General features: G+C 57.6%; 1 protein-coding gene across 1 annotated transcript; it reads right to left on the minus strand.

Moving 5' to 3' along the window:
* Positions 1-2,322: 2,322 nt before the first annotated feature.
* On the minus strand, positions 2,323-9,041 carry LOC132085183 (serine/threonine-protein kinase pim-1-like). The gene is made up of 6 exons (XM_059490553.1): positions 9,018-9,041; positions 4,203-4,823; positions 4,029-4,079; positions 3,459-3,825; positions 2,669-2,845; positions 2,323-2,429 (listed from the first exon to the last, which is right to left on the minus strand). The coding sequence occupies exons 1-6, from the start codon at positions 9,039-9,041 to the stop codon at positions 2,323-2,325; spliced, it is 1,347 nt and encodes a 448-aa protein (XP_059346536.1).
* Positions 9,042-11,540: the final 2,499 nt, after the last annotated feature.

Below are 11,540 nucleotides of genomic sequence, written 5' to 3' on the forward strand. Positions count from 1 at the left end.
CTCCAGTCTCTGCCCTTGCCTGGTTCTGTCCCTTGTGCTGTGCCCTCTGTTCCCCCAGGGCTCGCTGGCTGCTGCCCAGGACTGTGGCACTGGCACAGATCCAGTGCTCCAGAGCCTCCTTTCTGTGCCCTTGGAGCTGCCTGGGCACAGCAGCCTTTTCCATCTGGAAGCTCCCCATGCACAGGGAGTGCCCAGCTCCGTTCCTTGCACAGCCTCCAGGAGCCCAGGGCTGCCATCTCCAGTCCCTGCTGGCCCTGGGGGCTCCCAGGTGCCTCAGGCTGCTGTGACACCGCTGCACACGCGAGGGAAGAGGGGCAGGGGCTGTGCTCAAAGTCAGCTCCATGTGCTGCTGCTGCTGCTGTGGGGTCATTTGTGCAGCCCTGGCCCAGAGTCAGGGATCAGATCCTGCCAGTCTCTTCCAGCCCTGGCTGCTCAGAGTTTGGGCCTTGGAGCCTCAGGTGGCCAAAGGCAGCTGCTGCTGGTGCCTCTGTGTGCCCGAGTTCAGCAGTGCTGCTCCATCAGTCTGTGCCCAGCAACAGGGAAAAGCCTCAGCCCTGCAGGGCCAGGAGCTGCTGGGCTCTGCCTGAGCAGCTCAGCCAGCAGGAAGGGAGCTGCTCCACACAGGAACCAGGAGCAAACGACACTCATTTTATAGCACATGTTTTCTATTGAAAGGAAAAAAAAGGAAAAAGTAAGAAAAAACTATATAAAATGTGAAAGATAAAAACAAAACCCAAATGTGCAGTTAAAAATCTTCTCAAACTTTGAATTAAGAGGCAACTGATCTTTTGAAAGAGAACTCAGTTATTTACTTTGTAAATGTGCTGATGGCATGGATCCATCTTACTGACCTCAGCAGTCTTTTTAAAAAGTTTTTTGGGGATTGTTTCCAATATTGTTATTTTAAATTGTGGTCGAGGCAAGAGGAAATTGCTTTGTGCCCTTCCAGCTCCAAGCAGGACTGGAAATGGAAACTCTTTCAAAGCCCAAATCCTTTACAAGACAACGTTCCTTCTCAGCCTGGGAATGAGCTGCACATTCCCATTGAAACTTTCAGGGATTTCTTAGAGTCACAAAGTCCCACTGACAGCTTTTTGCTCTGGTGTGGAAGTGCAGAAGGGCAATTCTCCATCCACCAGCTCCAGACTGCACTGCCTCAGGAGCACGGCCCACTCGCCAGCTTTGGCCCACTTGTGGCACTTCTAGAGGAGGAAGAAAGTGCAATTGCACAATTCCAGCCAATCAAGAAGGACGAATGGGACAGACAAAACACCCTGTACAGATCCAGGCATTCAGCTGGACTGTGGAGAGTTTGGGTCCTTGCCAATTGGATGTGTGTCCCCAGCTGCAATCTCTGGGCCTGCAGCAGAGTCTCACTCACCTGCCAAAGCAGAAAGCTCAGGCGCTGTGCTCACAACGGGCTCGTCTGATGTGAGCTGTCAGAGCAATGTGAGGGCAGAGCCAGCCCAGCTGGGCCCAGGGCTGAGCCCAGCAGAGCCCTGGCAGAGCCCAGAGCAGCCTCAGCACCCGCAGAGCCCGGCTGCAAGGGGAGAAAGCAGAAAGTGCCTATCAGCTGAGGGCTCCTGTGCCCTTGTGCCAAGGCCTGCGGTGCCCAGGACATGCTGGCCGTGCCCAGAGCTGCCCATCCCTGCTGCCTTTGGCAGCAGAGCAGGAGGGCAGGACACGTGCCCAGCCTGCAGCCAGCCAGGGCACATCCAGCCCTCAGCAGCTGCCCAGAGCCAAAAAGCAGCTGGGCAGCTGACTGAAGAATTCATTGCGTCTGTCCCAGCAAAGGGGGAACCTTTGGTGCCCAGCTGTGCCATGCCCAGATCTGGGAGCAACCCCCTGCCTGTAGACTCACCTGCAAATTGGACCTGGAGCCTGGCTTTGAAGAAGGTGCCAGAATCCAAGTCCATCATCTTCAGCTGGCCAGGCCAAGGAAGAGATTATCATTCTTGAGGTTGTCCTTGGTGTCTCCAGCACCAGCCCCATTTGGAACAGCTTCTCCAGGGGCTCCTTCTCCTTCCCTGGGGTCAGACCAGGCTGTCAGGGCTCTGCCCAGGGCCCCAGCCATCCATGGACCAGGATGGGATGGATCCCAAACAAAACCAGGGGGATGGTGGCAACCAGTGCTTGTCACACCGGGTCTCCAGCTCAGCTCCAGCCCAAGAGCTGCGTGTTCCCTTCCGCTGACCCCTGCTCAGAGCTACAGGCAGGACAAAACCAGCCTGGTTTGCTTTGCCACTGATTGCCAAGAGATGCATGTAGCTGGTACCTGCTAGGTCCCTGGATCCAACTGTGCACGTGGATTTCTTCAGTCTTCTAGGGCAGGGAAACACCCTTCATCCAAGGATGACAGAAAAGCTCTTCTAAGGATGGCCTGTCCGAGGGTTGCATGGACAAACACCTCTTAATAACATCTTGGCACTCTGGGGAGAGAAACCAGAAACCACCAGTCAGTTGGAGAAGTTGCCCTCCTGTTCCCATGCCCAGGTCATGCTGGGTGTGACCAGAGCTGGGCCTAAACTTCCCCATGGATGCTCTGTTTGGAGGACAGCAGGAGAGCAGGACATGTGCCTGCTCAGCAGCTGCCAGAGTGGTTTGCCCATGAGCCCGCTGCTGTCTCCCAGCACTGGTATTCCCCCCGTGCCCAGAGATGAGGATCCACCTCGAGAGAGCCATCGTGGGAACAAGATCCGCCCCCGGATGATCTCCTGGCCCCTCCTGAACGGGTGCTTCCCCATGACCAGGTGGCACAGCAGGAGGCCCAGGGACCAGATCGTGGCTGCCTCGCCGTGGTAGCGTTGGTGCTGGATCCACTCTGGTGGGCTGTAGGACTGGGTTCCTGTGGAACACAGACACAGCTCAGCAGGGGGCTGCTGCTGCTCCCAGAGCCCGGCCCCAGCATCCCTGGGCATGTGGGGGCTGCCCCAGAGGCACACGGGGTGAGCGCTGCCCTCTCGCCAGCACTTGGGACTTGTGCACAAACTCGCAGCTGGAAAAGAAGCCACTGGACTGGAAGAGGGCAGCACAATCCTTGGGAAAGCCCAACCATGACACACAAAGGAAAAACCCACCCAGTAGTGGAGAAAACCCACTCTCCTCCCCACCTGCATGGCCCCCAAAAATGTTAATAAGCCAAGGTGAACAAGGAGAGCGGAGCAGTCCAGCCCTTTCTTGCCTGCACACCAAACCATCCGGGAAATGGGGTCAGACCCCCCTCTCTGCTGCCCCCATGGGGGTTTGTGTCAGGCTGGCTGCCCCAGCTCCAGCCCCAGCCCAGGGCACAGTGGGTGCTGAAGGCTGTCAGCAGGGCTGGGAGCTGGCCGCCCTCACACCCCACCCAAATCAACTCAGCTCTAGCATCAATCCCATCCCAGCTGCAATAGAGGGAAGCCCCAGTGCTGCACCCAGGCTGGGCCACGAGATGCCCAGGAGCACCCCCTGCGAGGGCTCACCTGCAAATTGGGTGTAGGCTGTGTCTTGGAGGAAGGCGCCACAGCCAAAGTCGATCAGTTTCAGCTGCCTGCTGGCCAGGTCGAGCAGGACATTCTCGGGCTTAATGTCCCGGTGTAGGACCCCGCAGCTGGTGCAGTGCTGCACGGCCTCCAGCACCTGGCGGAACAGCTCCCGCGCCTCCTCCTCCGGCAGGAACCCCCGCTCCGCCAGGAAACCCGAGAGCTCCTGGCACCGCTCCGGACGCTCCAGCACCAGCAGGAAGCTGTCGGGGAGCTCAAGCCACTCCAGGAGCTGAATGACACCGCCACAGCCACCGGACACCTTGGCCAGCAGCACGATCTCCAGGGGTGCGCTGGTGCCGTCGGGCTGCGGGAGGAGCACGACGCCGTCAGTGGGGCCGAGGCCATGCGGGGCTCTGGGAGCCCTCAGCCAGCCCAGGATGCTCTGCATGCCCCGCTCAACCCACGCCCGCTCTCCCCGCAGAGCTCACGGCGGCTCCCACCGTGCCGGGCCCCGGCTCCTCGCCGCCCGGCACGGCCCGGCTGCTGCCGCTGGCTCCGCTCACTCACCAGCTCGCCCCAGTGCCGGACGCGATCCCTCGGCACGCGTTTGATGGCCACCTGCGAGCGAGGGAGAGCAGCGGGGTGAGCTCGCCGCCCGTCCCGCCGCGCCCCGACCTTCTCCTCCTCCTCCCTCCTCCTCCGCCCCCTCCTCCTGCGCCCGCCGCCGGCCCCGCCGCTCACCGGGGCGCCGTCCGAGAGCCGCGTGGCTGCGAAGACGCTGCCGAAGCCGCCGCGTCCCAGCATCGATCCCAGCCGGTACCGCTCCTGCAGGGCCTCCTGTGCCGTCCCTGCGGGCGGGACGCGGCTGTCAGCGCTCGGCCCGGGGCCAGCAACGATCCCCGAGCGCCCCTCACCCGCCCCGGGCCCGGCATCCCCACCCGCACCGGGCCCCGGCGGCTCGGGGCCGGCGGCCGCACTTCCGAGCGGCGGAGCTCGGGCCGGGGAAGCCGCAGCGGAAGCGGCGGGAGCGGCCGCGCCGCCTGTGTCCTCCGCGGGCCCCGGGAGGAGCAGGGGCCGGGGCCGGGACCGGGGTCGGGACCGGACCCTGCGTCGGGTCCGGGGCCGGGCTCGGGCCAGGCGGAGCCGAAGGGCGGCGATGCCGTCCCCGCCCCAGGCACTGATGCCCGCCCAGCAGCGCCACCGCCAGTACGGCCAGAGCCGGACGGAGGCGAGACCGCGGCGGGACGGCCGGGGCCGGGCACGGGGCAGCCCCGCCCGGGGCCGGGGGCGGGCCGGGGGCATGGCCCAGCCCGGAAGGGGAGAGGGAGGCGGGGAGAGGAGAGGGACGCCGGGCAAGGGACCCTGAGAGAAGGGTGCCCGACAGCGGGAAAGAGAGAGAAAGAGAAATAAAGAGACAAAGAGACAGAGAAAGAAAAATAGGGGAAAGCGTGTTTTAAATTATCTGTTTTGCTGCTCTCGCCGCTGCTGCTGCCGCCGCTGCTGCCGCTGCTGCTGCTGCTGCCGCTGCTGCAACTGAAGCACCGGGGCCGTTCGTCCCCGTGTCCGTTCCCTGCTCGCCCCACGAGCCCCACGTTCGAGCCCCGCGCGCCCCGGGGACAGCCCCTCCGTCTGTCCAAACACGGGAACTTTGCAGCCTTGAGCCCGGATGCAGAGCCCTGACTCCTGCACTCTGGCACAGCGATCCCCTCGCTTGCTGCTGTGCATTGTCCTTGCTGAGGGTCAAACACTGTCGGGCCACCTTCCCTTGGGGAAGGATTCCTACCTGACCCAAGCACTGCACTTACATCTCCAGTGTTGCTTTCCTGTAAAAACAGGGGAAGGAAAACTGTGTGTGGCTCATGGTATTTTAGAGTGTCTAAAAATCACTAAGTCAGTGATCCTAGAGGTGAGGTGCATCTGGAATTACTGGGATGCAACATAGAAAAGGGGAGCATAGAAATAAATAGAGGAAAACACCTTGGATTGTTTATTTTATTTCACATCTGGAAAGCTGTTTCAGTTTTCCAGGAGTCTTCTCCTGTCTGCTCTTCCCAAAAATCTCTCACGGAGAACAAGGTTGAGCTTCTGTCACAAGATTTTCCATCAGGAAATTATGCCACTGGTGAAATTTTCATTGTGACTGTTTGTGCTGGTTTAGGGCAAATTTTGGGAGGAAACCTCCTAAAGGGGTCTGTCTAAAAAGCAAGTTCAAGCGGCCCCTCCCCCTACTAGTTCAGGAAAAGACTTCCCTTGAGAAAAGTGAAAAAAGATCCCAGTTTTTTTAATGAGTAAAGTATTCACAAGCACAAAAAATGAATAATATTAAATAAACCTCTGACAGTGCTGAAGAGATGGCAAATTCAGAAAGTCCTTTTTGTGGGTTGTAGTTGGCTCACTCGGTCTCTTCTAAGTCCCTCTGGTGCTGGAATGCAGCGTCCCAGAGCTCGGGGGGCCACAGGTGTGAGCTGCTGCCGGTGTTTATCTGGGTTTTCAGTCCAGAGCAGGTGTAAACAGTTCCAAGAAAAAGGAAAGTCACAGTCCAAAGAAACTTCTCTGCCTAAGCTAGCTAAAACCAAATTGCTAGACCTAGGCTGTCAAGACACCGGGAAATTTCCAAATCTAGGCACTGGCGGTCCCTGCAAACACTAGATATGGATGGTGCTAGAGTCAGAACCTGGAAATTTCCAAAATTTTAGATTTCTGTGCCAGTAAATCACTGGACTTGGGCTGTGCCAGCACCAGGAAATTTCCAAATCTGGGTACTGGGGCAGCAAACACAAGATGTGGGAGGTGCCAGATGCAGTAGCAGGAAGTTGCCAGGTTTTGGATTTCTGTGCCAGCAAATTGCTGTACTTGGGCTGTTCCAGAATAGGGAAATTTTTGGATCAAGGGACTGGCAGTGCCAGCAAACCCCACATTTCAGGAAGGATTGGATCTGGACCCTTCCCTTCCCTTCCCTTCCCTTCCCTTCCCTTCCCTTCCCTTCCCTTCCCTTCCCTTCCCTTCCCTTCCCTTCCCTTCCCTCCCTCAACAAGGTGCCAGAGGGGCTGGACAGCAGCCAGGCAGGAAGGGACCTGCAGGGACTGATGGACAGCAGGCTGGACATGAGCCAGCAGTGTGCCCAGGTGGCCAAGCAGGCCAGTGGCTCCTGGCCTGGATCAGGAATGGTGTGGCCAGCAGGAGCAGGGCAGGGATTGTTCCCCTGTGCCCAGCACTGCTTGGGCAGCACCTCAAGTGCTGTTTGCAGTTCTGGTGCCCCCAGTTTAGGACATGGAAGAGCTGGAGCGTGTCCAGAGAAGGGCAACAAGGCTGGTGATGGGTCTGGAGCACAAGTCCTGTGAGGAGTCGCTGAGGGAGCTGAGGTTGTTTATCCTGGAGAAGAGGAGGTTCAGGGGAGACAGGGCAGTGTCAGGGCACAAGTTGGACTTGATGATCTCCATGGCCTGTTCCACCCTTGCTGATTCTGGGATTCTTTGAAAGAACCCTTGGAGCAGTTGCAGGAGGAGCCCTGGGCCTCCTCTTCAGAAGCTCCAGCAGCCCAGGTCCCTCAGCTTCTCCTGCTAGCCCCAAAGCCCATCCTGTCAGTCCTGCAGAGCCTCTGCAGCTCCTCCTCACTGCCCAGAACAGGGAGCCCCAGAGCCAGACACAGCAGCCTAGATGTGCCCCCCTGGCCTGGGGTGCTGCTGGCAAGGGAGCAGCACCAGGCACTGCAGGAGCCTGCAGACAATTCCTGCAGCACTTGCAGGATGATCCTGCTGCCCAAGGGACGTTCCCATGGTGCCAAGTCAGGAACTGCAATGGAGAGTGGGGCCAGAGAGGAAAGGGCAAGAAGGAATGGGCTGTTTGCAGGGAAGGGAACAGGAGTGGGCAATCGGAAGACATTTGTATCAGGAAGAGTAAAGAAAGCAAAGGTGAAGCCAAGGAAATGCTCAGGACAGTTTGGGGGTGGCTGCCAGGCAGCCCTGGCTCTGACCAACAGCGTCTGCAGTGGGACAGGAAACTCCCAGCTGATGGGAACAAACTTTCTGGCTGACTGCAGAGGCCAGGACAAAGCTGAGTGGTTTCCCTGGTGTCCCCCAGCCCTTGCTGGCCCCAGGGGCTGATGGCATTTGTGCTCCCTCAGGTTCATGTCCCCACAGCAACAGCATGGGAGTGCTCCCCCTGCTCTGTTCAATGCAAACAGGGGCTGCTGAGCCAGTGCTGCCGTGTCTGTGCCTGCAAGGATGGGGCACCTGTGTGAGCTGGGGGAGAGGCCAGGGTTTCAGAGGGGGGCTGTTGTTGGCAGCTCCATCAGGATGCTCTGGGACGCTGCCCTGGGCTGTGCAGCGCACTGGGGATGGATCAGCCCCTGCTCTGCTGCTCCTTCCCATCTGCCCCCAGGTCCCTGCAGAGCCCCAGCCATGCTGTTTGCCCCCAGCCTGCCCACGGCCAGCCTGGGCTGCTCACGGGGGTTTTCTGTGCTGAGAATCGGCCTGGGTGTGTTCTTGGGAGAGCCTGGGCAAGGAGCCTGGAGCCCCCAGGGCCAGGGCTGAGGCGTCAGTGCTGCCCCAGCAGTGCCCATGGCCTGTCTCTGCTGCAGCCCCGGCACTGCCGCCCCCAGGGCTATGCCCAGCCATGAGAGCACTCAGGTCCTACAGCAATACTAGGGCCACCAGGGCAGCCAAGGGAATCTAGATAGCCCTGACAGCTTTTGTCTGGGAGGTACCATTGGAAAACCATATAAAGAATTTTGGAGGCGGATTCTCAATTTTGGCCATGGATGGCTGGACTTGAAAGTGTTTTTTTCAATGGGAAGAAAAGAACGGGCCCCCAGTGTTTTGAAGGCACATGAGGGGTGGCCCTCAAGAGGCCAAGGCCAGCCAGAGCTATCTGTCCTGGCAGGTTTCATATGGGAATAATCCTTGGATATAATCAGATTTGAGGGAGGAATCCCAATTTCAGCCTTGAACCCCTGGAGGAGAAGGACAGTTCTTTCCCACAGGAAGGAATGCACAGAACTCCACGGTTTCAGGGGATGATAAGAAGCAACTCTCAACATGCCAAGGCCAGCGGGACCAGTCAAGCAGCCCCCAGGAGGCCCAGCCACCCAGACCTGTTCCATGTTCCTGGATCCTTGGGGCCCTGCAGCATCAAAATTGCCCCTTGGTTCCATGAGGCCCTGTAGGATCACCACAGATCTTTGTTTCCATGAGGCCCAGTGATATAACAAAGGTCTCCTTGGCTCTGCAGTGGCACAATGGCCCCTTGCTTTCCATGAGGCCTTGCAGTGTCCAAATGGTTTCCTTCTTGCCATGGGACTGCACAAGGCCACAATGGCCCCTTGCTTCCATGAGGTCACAGTGTCTCCAAATGGCCCCTTGGTTCTATTGGGTTCCGTGGGATCACAGTGGCCCCTTGACTCCAGCAGGCCTGGATGTGTTACACTGGCCCCTTGTTTCCATGGGGACCCACAGTGTCCCAATGGCCCATTGATTCCATGAGGTTGTTAGTGTCACAATGATCTCCTTGGTTCTGGGGCCCTGCTGTGGCTGCTGTGTAACAATGGACCTGTGGTACCATGAGGTTCCGTAGTGTCACCATGGTCCCTTTGGTTCCACAAGGCCTTGCTATGCCACAATGGCCGCTTGGATCCATGAGGTTCTGTACTGTCAACAATGATCTCCTTGGTTCCGCAGTGTCACAATGGATCCTTGGTTCCATGAGGAGCCTGGCCTCCCACAGCCCCTCACAGCTCCCCATGGCCCCTCATGGCCCCTCACAGCCCCTCATGGCCCCTCACAGCCCCTCATGGCTCCTTCACAGCTTCCCATGGCCCCTCACAGCCCCTCATGGCTCACTCACAGTTCCCCATGGCCCCTCACAGACTCTTACAGAACCTCTCAGCTCCTTGCAGCCCCTCATGGCCCTTCACAGCCCCTCATGACTCCCTCACAGTTCCCCATGGTCCCTCACAGCTCCCCATGGCCCCTCACAGCCTCCCACAGCTCATGGCTCCCTCACAGTTCCCCAAGACCCGTCACAGCCCCTCACTGTGGATGCTCTGGAAGAGAGAGAGAGAAACAGCAAGTGTTTCTCACAGCAGCATGTGAGAATTTTTAGGGTGTTGTAGGGATGTGATAACTTGTTAAGTATAAACAATCTGCAGGTGGTATTCTTCTACTTTGTCTTTCTGTTCTTCTCAAGGACAGTGTAATGTATTTTTGTTAACCAGCCAATCAAATAGAATAAATCATCTCATGCTATAAAAACCACAAGGTTCTCTTGAATAAAACCTTCTTTCACTCTCTCTACAAACTGCCTCCCGCCTGTTCCTGTGTCATTCTCGACTCAAGAGTGACACCTCACAGCCCCTCATGGCCCCTCACAACCCCTCACAGTTCCCCATGGCCCCTCATGGTCCCTCACAGCCCCTCATGCCCCCTCACAGCCCCAGACGTGGGGCGCCTCCCAGAGAAGGAGGGGTCGGGCCCTGCTTGTTCTCCCTTCATTTAATTCCCTTCATTACAGCGACAAGTAAAGAAAGGCTGAAATGGAGCCTTTCCCCAGCGTTTCCCTCGGGGTTAACTGTGGGCTGAAGCTCTGTGCTGGCCCCGGTCCCAGCGCCACCATCCCTGCAGCCGCCAGGCCTTTGCTGTCCCCCCGTGTCCATTCCCTGTCCCCGAGTCCCGCCCGGCTCTGGCAGCAGCAGCAGCCGCAGCGCAGGGGGCGCCGGCCCGGCCCAGCCAGGGCTCCCGGCCAGGAGCAGCAGCAGCGCCGGCCCCTTCCCGCCTGCTCCTGCCTCGGCTCCCAAGGGCTTTTTCCAGCTCAGTTCTGGAGCACAGCAACCAGCACCCACACACAGCCCTGACTGCTCAGGGCCCGTCTGTGCTGCCCCGAGCCAGCCCTCAGAGGAAGAAAGGATCGGGTTCCAGAGCTGTTTACAGCACTGTTTTACTCACCCTGAGGTGGCAGCAGGAGGCTGCTGGTGCCTTTGCCTTGGGAATTGGGGATCATGGCTGCTCTTGGCCCTCTTCTGCTTGCCACCTGAATTTTATCCATGAAACTGCAAATGCCACTTTCAGTTGGTGCTACCCACGGTGCTTTCATGACAGTGAAGTCAGCATTTTTATCTCAGGCATAAAGATCAACAGATACTGGAATGCTCACCAACCTCAAGCTCTAAGGTGAGGGGAATTAAAGCCTCACAGGCCACATTTGCAGTGCTCATACACAGCCCTGTTGCTGGCACTGATGAAATAGAATAAGCTGACAGAGGCCATCACAAAAATTGCCTCTGCAGTGTGGAATTAAACTAAAAAATCCACCAGGAGAAACAGAAACCAGAACTTCTCGACTCGCTTCATGACTCCTTCCCAGCAGCAGGAAACAGAGATGCCCAGAGGTGTTTTGCAGTGCTGCTGCCCCCAGTTTACAGCCAGGCTTGTATTCCCTAACAATTCCTGGTACCACCTCCTGTTTTCTTAGCCTGGAACAGTAACAATGAAAACCTCACCAATGGCACAACTCCCCAGTCCATCAGCAAAAGAAAGGACAAGTTGTCAAGTTCTCCAAACCTTTGTCCTGCTTTGCTGCAAGAGTTCTGCTGCAGGCACAGTGTGGAAAGCCAGGAGAAGCCGCAGTTGGTGGCACATCTTGTGGCAGGAGCTCGACCTCATTCTCCACGAAATGTTTTTGAAAAGAGCAGACAGGATTACAGAGAAGATTCCTGGGAAACTGAATCAGCTTTCTAGAAGTGAAATGAAAATGGAAAGAAATAATGTGAAATGTTTTCCTCAATTTATTTCTGTGCTCCTCTTTTCCATCTTACACTACTTCTCCATGCCATTAATTCCAAATGCATCTCACCTCTAAGATCAATGACTTAGCAAGTTTTAGACACTCTAAAATACCATGAGCTGCACAGTTTGCATTCCCCTGTTTTTGTTGGAAAGCAACGCTGGAGACACAAGTGCAGCGCTTGGAAGCCTGCAGGCAAGGAATGTGCCCCGGCAGTGTGTGACGCTCAGCAGGGACAATGCTTAGCAATGCTGCAGGCAGGGAATGTGCCCCGGCAGTGTGTGACCCTCAGCAGGGAGAATG

This window comes from Ammospiza nelsoni, chromosome 29, assembly GCF_027579445.1.
Source record: "Ammospiza nelsoni isolate bAmmNel1 chromosome 29, bAmmNel1.pri, whole genome shotgun sequence".
Taxonomy (NCBI): domain Eukaryota; kingdom Metazoa; phylum Chordata; class Aves; order Passeriformes; family Passerellidae; genus Ammospiza; species Ammospiza nelsoni.